Here is a 17920-nt window from a genome sequence, read left to right on the forward strand (position 1 = left end):
TGAAGAGATGAAAATGTTCTTGTAAGAAGGACATTAACTGGTGATGGAATATCAGCTCATGGGTCTTATACCTGGGGGTTGAAAGAGGTTCTTTGGAGGCCTTGTTATGCAAAGTGAAATCAGATGTCCTTGTAAAGTAAGACCCACCCTCCTCTAGTAACCCTTTATCTGCTGAGGACAGATTGTCTTGTACTTTGTTAGCCATTGATCAATGCAGGAATTCTTGAATTTATAGTGATACCCTCCATTGAACAGCTTGAGAAATTAAAAATTCAAGTTTTGGGACTTCTTAGATCTCATCTTTAGGCTTTATACACTTCTGAAAATGTTTTTTTCTTTTTTTTCTATAAATTAAAGCCTGAGGAGGAGCCTATAAAACAATATTTCCTCCTTTCTGTTATAAAACATATCCAATAAAATCAAATTTCTTCATAAATTTAAGCCAAAATGTATTCTGCTACAAGACTTTGGTAAAAAAAAAATCCCAATATGTGTGAATTAATTGGTTCGTATGAAAGTTATAGAGTCTACAGACTATGGTATATAAGTTTGAAAATTGATCAATCCTGATGTCCTGACTCGTTTCTGAAGGCCCCTAAAATATCAGGACAGTACAAATAACCCCCAAATGACCGCTTTTTGGAAAGTAGACGGTCTGAGGTATTTAGTAAGAGGCATGGCGAGTTTTGTGAAATGTTTTAGAAAATGGAGAAATTCTTTTTTTTTAACAATTTTACATACTGTCACCATAGGGTCATCATAGTGTGGCGGTAATAGGTGACAATGACTGGTGACAGTGTGAAAGAGAAAAACATTTTTTTTAAAGAATTTTTTATTCAATTTTACTTTTTTTTTAACTGACTGGTGACAGTATGTTAAAAAAAAAATCTTATAAACCTTTTTGAAATAATTTTTCATGTAAGCTCTAAGGAGCGGGGCCCTCTGATTCCTCTGATAACTATACTGTTTGCCCTCACACTGTAAAGAGCTGCGCAAACTGTTGGCGACATATAAATCCTGTATTATAATAATAATAATACATAATTCAATTTAAAACATTTTTTCCTTTTTTCAATTTTTTTTCCTTTTTTTTTTACATACTTTCACCAGATCAGTTCGGTGTCACCACAGTAAGGGATGAGATACACGTTCAGAGTGCCGAGGAGGTATGAATCTCTATTAGAAGGTCAAACGATATACAAACTATGATTTTTTTTTATGTTTGAGAACATTTTTTGTTTCAGATGATAATTGTTTTTGTTGCCTTTTCCGATCATAAGCGGTCTGGGTCACTTGTTTTTTTTTATGTACTGATGCAGTGTGGAACTCGCATCGGTTTCAGTGTGAATTCCACTCTGCATCACAGTCGCATCCAGGGGCGGACTGACAACTCATGGGGCCCCCGGGCAATAGGGGATCATGGGGCCCCTGTGTCCTTGCCCATACTCAAAAAAGCCAATGAAAAAGGTACCAGGGGCATCTCATGGGGCCCCCTACTGACTCCGGGCCTTTGGGCAGTGCCCGAGTTTCCTAATGGTCAGTCCGCCCCTGGTCGCACCCCGTTCATGCAAACAGCTGCAGGTGTGTATCTTAAGTTAACAGCGCCCCAAAATGGGTCCGCAAAACGCAGTGCGATGTGCAGAATTGGATGGCATAGGTGTGAATACCCATGCGATGCAAATTTATTGCGGACCAAAAAAAGGGTCCTGTACTTTTTTGATGCGGTGTGATTTGAGCCATATGAAATGTATGGCTCCGATCGCACCGCACAGAATTCGCATGTGATTTGTACAGGAATGCGGTGCGGTTTCTGTGCGAATCACATGCGATATACCGCACCGCATGTATGTGAACCCGGGCTCAGTAAGATTTCTTTCTACCGACAGCAGATTTTGATATATTTATTTTCTTTTTTGTATAGATCTGTATATAATGATTTATTTGTGTATATTCTGTATATGGATTTTATGTTTAGTGATTGTAAGACTTTTATAACAATTGTGTATGCTTAGGCACCCTCAAAAATTCTTCAGTCACCTTCATAGCGCCCTCATCAGTCCGCAGTCCAATTTAATTGTTATGTATATATATTGCTGCTTACCCCAGTTGCCCTGGTAATCCACGATAAGGCTCCATTCACAATTATGCGACTTGTCATGCGACTTTGGGGTCCAAAGTCACATGACAAGTCGCCCCCCTCATGTTTTCCAATGGGTACCATTTATATCTGTGCAACTTCAAGTCGCAGCGACATCAAAGTAATTCCTGCACTACTTTGGTCTGACTTTCATGCGACTTGAGGGCCATAGACTTCAATGTAAACCCTCCAAAGTCGCATGAAAGTCACACCTAAATGTTGTACACGTGACTTGTGTGTGACTTTGTACAGCAGAAACCATTATCTTTAGTCAAAGCCAAAGTCGCACCAAAGTTGCATCAAAGTTGTATTCAAGTCGCATCAAGTTGCACTGTAGAGTCGCAATGAAAATCGCACGATTTTGAAGTCTCACAAGTGTGAATGGATCCTAATTTGCTGCCCGGGGGGACTTTTACCTTTGTGGAGGGACTCAGCAGCTTCCAGCCACTTGGACCAATACAATGTGTATAGTTGTGGGTGTCAGGGTTGTCGGAGTGATATTTCCTTTTCCAAGAAGAGGAGCAGCAGGGAGCTGCGTTTGGGGGGGGGGGGGAGAAGAAGGCGGCAGTCTTGGAGGGGGAGGAAGAACGTTTGGGTGCCTGTGTGCAGTGCTGCGACAATTCATGGCGCCATTTGGGCAAGGATGGCAAATTGTGGCCCTCCCAGGTGGAGGGGGCGGGGCTAACAGCGATGAGCGGTACAAAGTGCGTGTAATGTTTGTGGCATGTGCTGCACCAGTAGGTGTGCTCAGGGGCGTCCCTAAGGTTGGTGTCACCCGGTGCGGTAACACTTGATGACACCCCCTCCAACGATCCCCGCAGAATGGACCGGATCTGCAGATTGAGCATAATGGATCGGAGTCCGATCCATTATCCTCCCCAATCTGCAGATCCGGTCCATCCTGCGGGGTTCGTCGGCTTGCTTTACAACTTACCTTTTCATGGAGCGGGTTCGGTGTCACCCCCATGCGGTAGGTGTCACCCGGTGCGGGTTGCACCCCCCTGCACCTGTCTCGGGACGCCACAGCATGTGCTACAATCTGAACAGTTGAAAATCATTGCACAAATAGGGGGCTAACAGCGGTGAGGAACAAAATGTGTCCGTGTCGGTGGTGTCACTGGAAGAAAAACACGTCAGTGTCGGTGGTGTTACTAGAAAGAAAAAATGTCTCTGTGTCGATGGTGTCACTGGAAGGAAAAAATTACTCTTTGTTGATGGTGTCACTAGAAGGAAAAAATATCACTGTGTTGGTGGTATCACTGGAAGCAAAAAATGTCTCTGTGTCAGTGGTGTCACTGTAAAGAAAAAATGTCTGCGTCGGTGGTGTCATTGAAAGCAAAATAATTTCCCTGTGTCAATGGTGTCACTTGAAGGAAAAAATGTTTCTGTGTTGGAGCTGTCACTGGGAAAAAATGTATTTGTGTTGGTGGTGTCATTGTAAATACAAAATGTCTGCGTCGGTGGTGTCAGTGAAAGCAAAAAAAGTCCATGTGTAAATGGAAGCAAAAAAATGTCCCTGTTTCAATGGTGTCACTGGAAGAAAAACAAATAGGGAGCTAACAGCGGTGAGGGAAAAAATGTGTCGGTGGTGTCACTGGAAGGAAAACACGTCTCTATGTTGGTGGTGTCACTGGAAGGAAAAATTGTCTCTGTGTTGGTGCTGTCATTAAAAAGAAAAAATGTTTTTGTGTCAGTGGTGTCACTGGAAGGAAACAATGTCCACATGTCTGTGGTATCACTGGAAGGAAAAATGCCCCTGTGTTAGTGGTGTCACTGGAAGGGAAAAATGTCCCTGTGTCAGTGGTGTTACTGGAAGGAAAAATGTCTGCGTGTTGGTGGTGTCACTGGAAGGAAAAAAAGTCTCTGTCTGTGGTGTCACTGGAAGGAAAAAAGGTCTATGTGTCGGTGGTGTCGCTAGAAGAAAAATATGTCCCAGTGTTGGTGGTGTCATTAAAAGGAAAAAATGTCTTTGTGTCGGTGATGTCACTAAAAGAAAAATATGTCCCAGTGTTGATGGTGTCACTAGAAGGAAAAAATGTCTCTGTGCCGGTGGTATCTCTGGATGGCAAAAATGTCCCTGTCTCAGTGGTGTCACTGGAAGGGGAAAATGTCTGTGTCAGTGGTGTCACTTGAAGAAAAAAATGTCCCTGTATCAGTGGTATCACTGCATGGTAAAAATGTCTGTGTTGGTGATATCACTAGAACCAAAAAAAAGTCTGTATTCGTGGCGTCACTGGAGGGGGAAAATATCTCTGTGCCGGAGGTGTTACTGGAAGGAAAAAATGTGTCCCTGTCAGTGGTGTCACTGAAAGAAAAAAAAGTTCCTGTGTCAGTGGTGTCACTAGAAGGAAACAATGTCTCTGTGTGGGTGGTTTATCTAGGAGGAACAATGGTGCTGCATCACTATCAGTGGGCAGAACTGCGGCTGCATGGCTGGTGTCAGTGTAAGGAGGACTGTGAGTGGGATGAAGGAGGGAAGGGGGGCTGAGCTCTGAGGGGTGCATAGAACTAAATGGATCTAGGGGGCGCTCTGAGGGACTCTAGTGGCTCATTCAGATTTGTTTTATGATTTATAATAAAGTTGTGTTTTCATATATCTTTTTGTCATGTTTTATTGGTAAAATAAATATCCGCACCACAACGGGTCTAGACCTTCTCTACTCCATCCAATATTTTACGAAAAAATGTGGGCTATAATATTGCTTATTACCAAAATTGTCCTTCTGGTAACATTTCACCCCCAAATCCAATCGCTGTCCAAATCACCTCCGCAACATCTCCAACCTCCCCAACATCTCCAACCTCCCCAACATCTCCAACCTCTGCAACATCTCCAACCTCCCCAACATCTCCAACCTCCCCAACATCTCCAAGATAAGCCCGTTCCTAATCTCGGAAACCACTAAGCAACTTATTCACTCCCTTGTTATATCTCGCCTTGACTATTGTAACTCCCTCCTCATTGGCCGACCTCACCGCAGGCTATTCCCTCTTCAGTCTATCATGAATGCTGCTGCCAGACTCATCCACCTTACTAACCGTTCCATATCTGCCACCCCTCTCTGCCAGTCCCTCCACTGGCATCCACTCAGTGTCCTCCACCCCTCTCTGCCAATCCCTCCACTGGCCTCCACCCCTCTCTGCCAATCCCTCCACTGGCCCCCATTCAGTGTCCTCCATCCCTCTCTGCCAATCCCTCCACTGGCCCCCATTCAGTGTCCTCCATCCCTCTCTGCCAATCCCTACACTGGTCTCCATTCAGTGTCCTCCATCCCTCTCTGCCAATCCCTCCACTGGCCTCCGTCCCTCTCTGCCAATCCCTCCACTGGCCTCCGCTCAGTGTCCTCCACCTCTCTTTGCCAATCCCTCCACTGGCTTCCCATTGCCCAACAGATAAAATTCAAAACACTAACAATCACATATAAAGCCATTTATAACTCTGCCCCAAATTACATCACCAATCTTGTCTCCAAATATCACCCAAACCGTCCTCTCCGCTCCTCGCACAACCTCCTGCTCTCTAGCTCCCTTGTCTCCTTCTCCCATGCTCGTCTCCAGGACTTCTCCAGAGCTTCCCCCATCCTCTGGAACTCTTTACCCCAATTTATCAGACTATCGCCTACTCTGCTCACTTTTAGGCGATCCCTGAAAACTTATCTCTTCAGGGAAGCCTATCCTGCCCTCAGCTAATAATGGAATCTTCTACTCTTCCAACCAGTCCATCCCCCACAGTTATTACCTTTTGTACCACCACCCCCTCCCTCTTAGATTGTAAGCTCCCAGGATCAGGGCCCTCCTAACCCTCTTGTATTGAACTGTATTGTTGCTGTATTGTCTCCCGTTAGATTGTAAAGCGCTGAGCAAACTGTTGGCGCCATAAATCCTGTATAATAATAATTTAATTAAACAACATTAGCAAGGTGGTTGGATGTTTGGCTTGGAATTGTTACTGTTTGTTGAAGGTCTGTATTGTTGTCATATCACTATAACATTACCATGTCTGCACTGAAAATCAGATTTACAACCAGCTGGTCTGTATTGTCCTGTATTGTTTACATCACATAGATTCTGAATGGCCACTCCCGACCCATTGGTAGGTGGTGAGGTGGGGTCATTGACTTTGGCTGGACTCTATTCAAGACAACCTGACACAGAGCTTACCTCCCAGCTGGAGACTAAACAATGCACTTGGACCTCTCCTGGGCCAGCCTGGAGCCATTTTAGTTTCTGCAGAAAACTTTACAAATTGTAACACAAAGTTTTCTGTGTTTTTCATTGCATCAACAAGCTATATTTTTCAAACATTACAGAATACATGATCTAAGTTATGATTTTAGAAAACCTATAATATTGTATTTGAAAACCATACTGGCTACATATGCAAAAACATTTATTGTAGCCTGTCATTGGCCTTCTTTTTTTGCTTTACACAAATGTATGAATCTAGACTGGGAAAAGAAGAAGTGTTAGGCCCCATTCACACTAGGATGTTGTATTTGACACTGCGATTTTTCCTGGGATTCAAAAATGTCCTATTGTGAATGAGGCCTTAAGCTGGCCATACATGGATCAAAACTCAGCCGATTCAACAGGGACTGGCTGAATTTCAATGTATGGGCAGGTTGGTTGTACACAAGTGGATCTGTCGATCGAGTTATGCACAACCAGCCTGTTGGGTTTTTCCCGAACAATCAGTGTTGCTGACTATAGCCAGCAACATTGATCTTTGTTTTCCCCACTGACAGAATACAATACCACAGTGGGAAGGATTCCCCCATCCACCTCCAATGTGTGGATGGGGGAATCAGCTCATTTTTTGTTTTCGTTCAACCTAAAACTCAAAAATGAATAATGTATGGCCAGCCTTGGTTTCTATGCTAGTGGTCTACAAATTGCAGTATATGGACCACCATTTGCTCTTTAATTGCCTTGAACTGGCCCTTGGGGCACAATCCCTTCCATTGGCCCCAATGATGGAGCACAATTCCTCCCACTGAAACCACTGATGGTGGTACTATTTTTCCCACTGAACCCAATGATGTAGCACAATTCCTTCCACTGATATCATTTATGGGGCACTATTCCTCCCACTGTGCCTAACAATAGAGCACAAATCCTCCCGCTGATATCATTTATGGGGCACCATTCCTCCCACTGACACCAATGATGGGGCACAATTCCTCCCACTGATACCAATGATGGGGCACTATTCCTCCCACTGACACCAATGATGGGGCACTATTCCCTCCACTGACACCAATGATGGGGCACTATTCCTCCCACTGATACCAATGATGGGACACTATTCTTCCCACTGATACCAATGATGGGGCACTATTCCCCCCACTGATACCAATGATGGGGCACTATTCCCCCCACTGATACCAATGATGGGGCACTATTCCTCCCACTGACACCAATGATGGGGCACTATTCCTCCCACTGATACCAATGATGGGGCACTATTCCTTCCACTGATATCATTTAAGGGGCACTATTCCTCCCACTGATACCAATGATGGGGCACTATTCCTCCCACTGAAACCAATGATGGGGCACTATTCCTCCCACTGACACCAATGATGGGGCACTATTCCTCCCACTGACACCAATGATGGGGCACTGTTCGTCCCATTGATACCAGAGATGGGGCACTATTCCTCCCACTGATACCAATGATGGGGCACTATTCCTCCCACTGATACCAATGATGGGACACTATTCCTCCCACTGACACCAATGATGGGGCACTATTCCCTCCACTGACACCAATGATGGGGCACTATTCCTCCCACTGATACCAATGATGGGACACTATTCTTCCCACTGATACCAATGATGGGGCACTATTCCCCCCACTGATACCAATGATGGGGCACTATTCCCCCCACTGATACCAATGATGGGGCACTATTCCTCCCACTGACACCAATGATGGGGCACTATTCCTCCCACTGATACCAATGATGGGGCACTATTCCTTCCACTGATATCATTTAAGGGGCACTATTCCTCCCACTGATACCAATGATGGGGCTCTATTCCTCCCACTGATACCAATGATGGGGCACTATTCCTCCCACTGACACCAATGATGGGGCACTATTCCTCCCACTGACACCAATGATGGGGCACTGTTCGTCCCATTGATACCAGAGATGGGGCACTATTCCTCCCACTGATACCAATGATGGGGCACTATTCCTCCCACTGATACCAATGATGGGACACTATTCCTCCCACTGATATCAATGATAGGGCACTATTCCTCCCACTGATACCAATGATGGGGCACTATTCCTCCCACTGACACCAATGATGGGGCACTATTCCTCCCACTGACACCAATGATGGGGCACTATTCCTCCCACTGATACCAATGATGGGACACTATTCCTCCCACTGATACCAATGATGGGGCACTATTCCTCCCACTGATACCAATGATGGGGCACTATTCCTCCCACTGACACCAATGATGGGGCACTATTCCTCCCACTGATACCAATGATGGGACACTATTCCTCCCACTGACACCAATGATGGGGCACTATTCCTCCCACTGACACCAATGATGGGGCACTATTCCTCCCACTGACACCAATGATGGGACACTATTCCTCCCACTGACACCAATGATGGGGCACTATTCCTCCCACTGATACCAATGATGGGGCACTATTCCTCCCACTGATATCATTTAAGGGGCACTATTCCTCCCACTGATACCAGTGATGGGGCACTATTCCTCCCACTGATACCAATGATGGGGCACTATTCCTCCCACTGATACCAATGATGGGGCACTATTCCTCCCACTGATACCAATGATGGGACACTATTCCTTCCACTGATATCATTTATGGGGCACTATTCCTCCCACTGATACCAATGATGGGGCACTATTCCTCCCACTGATACCAATGATGGGGCACTATTCCTCCCACTGACACCAATGATGGGGCACTATTCCTCCCACTGATACCAATGATGGGGCACTATTCCTCCTACTGATACCAATGATGGGGCACTATTCCTCCCACTAATACCAATGATGGGACACTATTCCTTCCACTGATATCATTTATGGGGCACTATTCCTCCCACTGATACCAACGATGGGGCACTATTCCTCCCACTGATACCAATGATGGGACACTATTCCTCCCACTGATACCAATGATGGGACACTATTCCTTCCACTGATATCATTTATGGGGCACTATTCCTCCCACTGATACCAATGATGGGGCACTATTCCTCCCACTGACACCAATGATGGGGCACTATTCCTCCCACTGATACCAATGATGGGGCACTATTCCTCCTACTGATACCAATGATGGGGCACTATTCCTCCCACTGACACCAATGATGGGACACTATTCCTCCCACTGATATCATTTATGGGGCACTATTCCTCCCACTGTGCCTAATGATAGAACACAAATCCTCCCACTGATATTATCGATGATGGCACTATTTCTCCCACTGATATTATTGATGAAGCACTATTCCTCCCACTGAGTCCAACAATAGAACACAGATCCTCCTCATGACACCATTGATGGGGCACTATTTCCCCCACTGATATTATTGATGGGGCACTATTTCTTCCACTGTGTCCAACAATAGAACACAAATCCTGCGTATGACGCCATTGATGGGGCACAATTTCTCCTACGGATACCATTGATTGGACCCTATATCTACCAATGAGTCCATCCAAGCAGCACAATTCCTTCTACTGAACCTAATGATGGGGCACAATCCCACTGACACCATTGATGTGGCACTATTCATCCCACTCAGCCCAATGATGGAGCACATCTCTTCCTAATGTCACCATTGATGGGGGTACTATTTCTCCCTCTGAGCCCAAGGATGGGGCACAATTCCTCCTACTGACACCATTGATGGGGTACTATTCCACCACTGATTCCAACAATGGGGCAAAATTACTCTCACTGACACAATTGATGGGGCATTCTTCCTCCCACTGATGCTGATAATAGGACACAATTTTCCCCACTGACACTACCCAACCCTGGCCAATATTTTACTCCCACACACCACTGAATCTTCTTTAGCTACAGCCTTAAGCTGACCATAGCGGGATAGACATTTGCCCGGTTCAGCAGGAACCGGCTGAATTTCAGTCCATCTATGGGCACACTGGCTGTACTGAAGTCATTCTATTTCTCCACTTCAGTACAACCAGCCTGTCGAGTTTTTTTTTTTTTTGCCCAATCACTACCAGAGTTTATAAGCTTTTGGCAGTAATTACTGTATTTTGCTGGTGGGGAAGGCTCCCTGCCATCATAACACTGACTGTGTTGATTGGGTAATTGAGCCATTTTCTTTCCTTCAAACCTTGGTTGAAAGAAAGGAAAGGAAACTAGGCATAAGTATTGTTGGCATGAAATAAAAAGTGCTGTTATCCTCAGGATCTCCAGGCAAAAAGACTTTCAATAGATTCTCAAAAAAACATTCACTTAAATTTTATGTATAGCCAAACTTTTAAAGTAGGGAAGGGTTAAAACCCCTGCCATGGTATTTTATTTCTGTTTGTGACCTGTTGGGGCCATTTTTTCGCTCCCTGTTCCAGGAAGGCAATATGGATTTTTAGGAAATCTTTTAAAGTGATCAGAAGTCCCTTTTTGATAGTTGTCCCTGGAACATCTTCCCTCTCCTCTTGTTCTGGGGACAACTCTAAAATTTTGGATTTCTTCTTTCTTTCTTTTGGTAACAATGGTTTCCAGGCCAAATCGAGAACACGGACCTCAATAAAAACTTCAGAGGATCTAAATCTTTTCGACCCAAAATATTTTGCCTACAGATACATTTTAGGAAAACTGCCTATAGGGAGACATGAAACCAAATATACTAAAAAAACAGATTATTATTATTATTATACAGGATTTGTATAGCACCAACAGTTTGCTCAGCACTTTACAATATAAAGGGAGACAATACAGCAACAATACAGTTCAATACAAGAGGGTTAGGAGGGCCCTGATACTGGGAGCTTACAATCTAAGAGGAAGGGGGTAAAAAAGGTAATAACTGTGGGGGATGGACTGGTAGAAGGAATAGAAGATTCCGTTATTAGCTGAAGGCAGGATAGGCTTCCCTGAAGAGATCACCTAAAAGTGGGCAGAGTAGGCGATAATCTGATAGATTGGGTTAGAGAGTTCCAGAGGTTGGGGGAGGCTCTGGAGAAGTTGTGAGAAGCAGGAGGTTGTGGGAAGAACGGAGAGGATGGTTTGGGTGATATTTGGAGACCAGATTGGTGACGTAATTTGGGGCAGAGTTATAAATGGCTTTATATGTTATTGTCAATGTTTTGAATTTTATTTGTTGGGCAATGGGAAGCCAGTGGAGGGATTGGCAGAGAGGGATGGAGGACACTGAATGGAGGCCAGTGGAGGGATTGGCAGAGAGGGATGGAGGACACTGAGTGGAGGCCAGTGGAGAGATTGGCAGACAGGGATGGAGGATACTGAATGGGAAGCCAGTGTAGGGATTGGCAGAGAGGGATGGAGGACACCAAATGGAAGCCAGTGGAGGAATTGGCAGAGAGGGATGGAGGACACCAAATGGAAGTCAGTGGAGGGATTGGCAGAGAGGGATGGAGGACACCAAATGGAAGCCAGTGGAGGGATTGGCAGAGAGGGATGGAGAACACCAAATGGAAGCCAGTGGAGGGATTGGCAGAGAGGGATGGAGGACACTGAATGGGAAGCCAGTGGAGGGATTGGCAGAGAGGGATGGAGGACACTGAATGGAGGCCAGTGGAGGGATTGGCAGAGAGGGATGGAGGACACTGAGTGGAGGCCAGTGGAGAGATTGGCAGACAGGGATGGAGGATACTGAATGGGAAGCCAGTGTAGGGATTGGCAGAGAGGGATGGAGGACACCAAATGGAAGCCAGTGGAGGAATTGGCAGAGAGGGATGGAGGACACCAAATGGAAGTCAGTGGAGGGATTGGCAGAGAGGGATGGAGGACACCAAATGGAAGCCAGTGGAGGGATTGGCAGAGAGGGATGGAGAACACCAAATGGAAGCCAGTGGAGGGATTGGCAGAGAGGGATGGAGGACACTGAATGGGAAGCCAGTGGAGGGATTGGCAGAGAGGGATGGAGGACACTGAATGGGGGCCAGTGGAGGGATTGGCAGAGAGGGATGGAGGACACTGAATGGGGGCCAGTGGAGGGATTGGTTAAGAGGGGTGGCAGATACGAAATAGTTAGTAAGGTGGATGAATCTGATAGCAGCATTCATGATAGACTGAAGATGGGATATCCTGCAATTAGGCTGGCCAATGAGGAGGGAGTTACAATAGTCAAGGCGATAGATAACCAGGGAGGGAGTAAGTTGCTTAGTAACTTAGATGTTGGATTATAACGAGCTTTAGGAGAAAGGATATTTTTTTGAAGACAGTGAGGTGTACTTTACGAACAGAGACAACATTTTCTACGGAAAAGCCATTTCCAACAAAGGTGGAGGCCTTTGATACAACCACGTCATCTTATTTTTCCAGTAATATCAAGGCGAATCGCACCCTCAGCCATGTACTAGAGCTCCAACAGCAAGACTATCTGGCTGGGATTGAATTCTGTTAATTAGAATAAGATGGCTTTACTAAAACTGGAGAGTGCAGAATCTGGTGCACCTCTGCAAAGGAACCCATAGACTATTAGAAGCTTTTAGTAGCAGTAGTGTTTACCAGCAGGAGCCCAACACCCCCACACCCCCATCCCGCTTTACCCCCCCCCAGGAGGAGCAGCGTTTTGGCAGAAAAAATGCTTGTTGCAGTTAAAGGTGCCTAAATGCTAAGCGCATTTAATGCTTAAGCATTAATTCATTTCAATGGCCAGAATTATCATTGACTCTTGGAAATGCACCTGAAGGATTGTAAAATGATTAGATTCTTTTGCTAGAATCAGAAGTTATTTCTGCATAAATGCTGCTGCCAGGAGTGCAGCTTCTAGGAGTTTTTCTAAAGTTCTGTGTGTGTAAGGCCTTAGTAAATCAACAGCACTGTGCTGACAGGGGAATCCCTCCCACTGAGCCATTGTGTTCTCTCAGCAGGGGTGGGTGGCAGATCAGTGATCACTGCTGGGGGCTATAGTAGCTGCTAGCAATAATCGCATGTAAAATCCAACAGGCTGGTTGTACCCAAGTTGATCAACGAAATTCGAATCTCCTCCGCTCCCTGCTGATTCAGCAGAGATTGAAACCATCTATGGCCAACTTTAGACTGTCTATGCCAAACTGGTAAAGCCATTTACAACAAAGGTGGAGGCCTTTGACCCATATGGAAGAAAAATATATTTTAAATATATTCTAAAAATATTCTTCCCACATATATTGACATATTTGAAATATTACAATTATGTCCATATTCAAAATATATTTCAATACATTTTTAAAAATATTTTTTTTTAATATATTCTTCAGATTTTTTTTTACATAAAAAAGTAATTTTTACTTATATTTTTACATATATTTGTAAATGCATTCCAAAAATGTAAATTTGTGTTTTTAAAGGCATACAGTATATTTGAAATGTATTTAAAAAAATATTTTGTAATAAAAACGCATTTCAACATGCAGTGTATGTATGTATATATATATATATATATATATATATATATATATATAAATATATTTTAAATATATTAAATATGGCCAAAATCGTAGTATTTCAAACATATATCAATATATTTGGGAAGAGTATTTTTAAAATATATTTTTCTTCCCTGTGGGGATACAACCCGTCACCAAATATAATGCGATCCTATTTTGAAAGTAATTTAAAGGTGGTGCCGTGGCTGGGATTCGAACCAACGACCCTAGCACTGCCAGGTGGAAGTGCTAACCAGTTAGCCACTGTGCTGCCCATGTACTAGAGTTTTAACAGCATTACCTGCTGCAGACTTTTTGGCTGGGATTGAATAATGCTAATTAGAACAGGCTGTTCACACTTTCTGAGAGGTAATTGGATATCCCCAAGGAAACTAAGGCTGGTCATACATTATACAATTTTATGTCCAATTTCCTTTAGATTTACCTTCAACTATGTAGTGCAAGGGCTTGCCCAATTGGATACAACTGAAAGTGTTGTTTAGGTTTGACCTATTATATGGTTTTTGGTAAATCTAAAGCAAAATTCTCAAGAAATGTAAGGCTGGCCATACATTATACAATTTTCTTGAGATTTGTGGTTTATATTTACCAAAAACCATATAATATGAGGTCAAACCTAACAACACTTTCAATTGTACCCAATTAGGCAGGCTCTTGCACTACATAGTTGAAGGTAAATCTAAAGGAAATTGGGCAGAAAATTATATAGTGTATGGCCAGCCTTAAGCTGTCATACATGGATCAAAATTTGGCTGGTTCAGCAGGAACTGAGTAAAATTCGATCCATGTATGGCCACTTTGGTTGAATAGAAGTCAATCTGCAGACTGACTTCTGTTCAACTGCCCTGTTGGAAAATTTCTGCTCAATCAGCACCATGGGCAATAGACTACAGCTCAGATCTGAGTGAGGAAGTCTCCTATTGTCAGAATACAAAGACGCAAAGATTCCTCCACCTACATTGAAAGTGTGGATGAGGGAATCAGGTCATTTGTTTTTCCATTCAACCCACTTGATGAATGAAAAAAAGAAAAGACTCATCTATGGACAGCCAAAGAAAGAAAAAAATTTCCTGATATATGTTCTAACCATTTATTAAGATATATAAAAAATAGCTAAAGTTACAAATTAACTGAAATATGTTTCACCTTCCAACATTGCTTATAGGAGACCTTCTACATCGTGTGAAATAATTTACAGTGGGAACATGGAAGATAACGACACAAACACTTCTTTCAGAAAGCAGAAAGGTTTATTGGTAGAAGGATCAGCAAACAGTATTGATATGGAATGGAAGCATTTATAAGAAAATGGAAACAGTATTGTTCAAATCCTAAAAAAAAACTATAAAATACATAATAAAGGAAACTATGGCCAACGTTCAATTTTCATAACCATGACAATGATGAAAGTGCCTCTACAGCCCAAAACTTTGTTTTAGTTAGTTTAGGATGGAGTGGAGAAAGGTTATACATTGACTTTCATAGGTATTACATTTGTTAACGTTTATTTATAGCTAAAACTATTGTATTTGTTTTGGATGGAGATGCAACAGCAAGTGAGAGGAAAGCTTTCCAAAGTGAGCAGAATTTCAAGCAGTTGTCACCAGAACAGGTGTCTGTATTGGAAGACTTACATTCATCTCTTGTTCTGGTGGAAATGTTAACATTTTTGGATTTCCCATCACCTCCAATCACCATCACCAAGACAAATAGAAAGGAAGAATCTATCTAGCTGAGATACAGAAAATGATACAATTTCACAAGGGTTCCAATCCTTTCCTACTCTATCCAAAACTGGAAAAAAAAATCTTTGGGCTCTACATACATTTTAAATAAAGTCAATAATAAAAATTACATGAATTATATTTAAATGCAATTAAAAAATGTAACATTGAACTCTATTATAGTAATTAATTTATAATTCTGATGGAAGTTTTTGGATGAACATAGAAAGCGGCATAGAGGGGCTCAGTGAAGGTGGCGGTGAAGGTGTGGAGGTGTCTAATGGGGTCACACAGCTGGTAGAAGGACAGACGGCCAGAGTCATACTCCAAATAAATCCCAACATTCTTTAGAACTGATTTGGAATTTATATTTATCGAAGTTTTGTTGTGCCTGAGTTGAAGATTTGAAGGTCTTTGAATCAGGCTCCAGGATTTCTCATTACAGCCAATAAATGATTCATTTCCCACAATCTTCCGCTCCATGCTCTCAGATGCCACCCCTATCAGCCATTCCTCCGCCCCACTTACATCCACTTCCCAGTAATGTGTCCCAGAAGTAAAACTTTGGATACTCAATACTTGGTAACATTTAAACCTTTTAGGACCTTCAGGCCTGTTGACACCAATGTCAGTATGGGAAGCCCTCTTCCGTTTCTTTGATAGTATAATGTTATCATGAGCCGTATTTATGTCCAATAAAATGTCAGATTTCTCCAACTTTAAAAATTGTCTTTTTGCCACCAGATCGCTCAGGTTGTGATTTAAGATGCAAAGTCCTCTTTGCAGCATGTGTATGATGGCTCCCTCAGATATACATCCAGCAGTTCTGACATCATTGGTTGTGTCCCCCATCTGGGGACGAATATCCTCTATGTTGGGTGCCTTTTTCAACACAGTTATTGGATCATCAATATCACACAATTCTTTCATTTGATTGATTGTCTTTGACATCTCATCCTTCTGTTGCTCCAACTGCTGGATCAGAAAAGAGACCGAATTTGAGATCGCTATATTTTGTCTGCAGCTTTCCTTCAGGACTCTGTGCTCAACATCATCCAGCTGTTTCCTGATTTCTGTAAACATCTCAGTGACTTTCATGGCAACAGCAGATATTTTTTCGTACTCTGCTGTTCTATGATTTTCCAGATTCTGAATTCTCCTCTGCATCTCCTGTCTCTCAAAGTCTAATGCATTTGTAGAATCTCTTACTCTCTCCTTTATCTTCTCAGAGGCCTTATTCAAAAGGTCCACCTGGTGTCCTTTGTGGTCTCCAGCCACCCAACAAGACACACAGATAGAGGTACTGTCCTCCAAGCAGTAATATTTTAGGAGCTTCTTGTGTGTGGAGCATTTTATGTCCTCAAATGATGCGATGGGTTTGCATAAAATATGATGCGATGATTTGCTGTGGTTTCTCAAGTGCTTATCACAAAATGAGGCCTCACAGTGCAGACAGGTTTTCAAAGCTGGTGTAGGAGAATCGCAGTACGTACACAAGACCTCTGTGTCCTCCTGGTGAGCAGATATGAAACACTCCATGATGTTACACAGCTTCCGGTTCTTCTCCAGTGAAGGGCGCTGTGTGAATTGCTCTCTGCACTCTGGACAGGAATACTCTCCAGATGTTTCCTGGGAATCCAGCACAGTCACTATACAGTCCCAGCAGAAGTTGTGGCCACATTTCAGAGATATGGGCTCCTTATAAAGGGTCAGGCAGATGGAGCAGTTTAGCTCCTCTCTCAGGTCAGCAGATGCCATTGAAGAGATGAAAATGTTCTTGTGAGAAGGACATTAACTGTTGATGGAATATCAGCTCATGGGTCTTATACCTGGGGGTTGAAAGAGGTTCTTTGGAGGCCTTGTTATGCAAAGTGAGATCAGATGTCCTTGTAAAGTAAGACCCACCCTCCTCTAGTAACCCTTTATCTGCTGAGGACAGATTGTCTTGTACTTTGTTACCCTTGATTGAATAACTTGAGAAATTAAAAATTCAAGTTTTGGGACTTCTTAGATCCCATCTTTAGGCTTTATACACTTCTGAAAATGGTTTTGTCTTTTTTTATATTAATTAAAGCCTGAGGAGGGACCAAAGTGGTTCTGACTGATTGTATCTTTAATCATTTAGGTTGCCTAGTACAGAGGATGATCTTTTGTTGCATGCTAGTCTCATATCGCAAATGAGAGAGTTACTTTAGCCACACCGAAAGGTTTTACCCCCTTCATAACCAGGGCAATTTGTTGCTACTCAGCACTGCGTTATTTAAACTGGCAAAACTACACAAATGACATTTATATCTTTTTTTCCACACAAATAGAGCTTTATTTTGGTGGTATTTAATCACCTCCGGGGTTTTTTTTTATTTTTTTTATCATATAAAAGAAATTGTGAAATAAAATAATATTTTC

General features: G+C 43.1%; 1 protein-coding gene across 1 annotated transcript; it reads right to left on the minus strand.

Annotated features, from left to right (window-relative positions):
• Positions 1-15700: 15700 nt before the first annotated feature.
• On the minus strand, positions 15701-17272 carry LOC149435068 (E3 ubiquitin/ISG15 ligase TRIM25-like). Its single transcript, XM_089663038.1, has one exon. The coding sequence runs from the start codon at positions 17270-17272 to the stop codon at positions 15701-15703; it is 1572 nt and encodes a 523-aa protein (XP_089519164.1).
• Between the last annotated feature and the right edge of the window lie 648 nt (positions 17273-17920).

The sequence above is a fragment of the Staurois parvus genome, unplaced genomic scaffold, assembly GCF_062004578.1.
Source record: "Staurois parvus isolate SC_StPar_1 unplaced genomic scaffold, SC_StPar_1.0 ptg001616l, whole genome shotgun sequence".
Classification (NCBI taxonomy): Eukaryota; Metazoa; Chordata; class Amphibia; order Anura; family Ranidae; genus Staurois; species Staurois parvus.

What these genes read in the sequence shown, in the direction of transcription:
- LOC149435068 (XM_089663038.1), bottom strand. Translation starts at nt 17,272, where the DNA reads ATGGCATCTGCTGACCTGAGAGAGGAGCTAAACTGCTCCATCTGCCTG.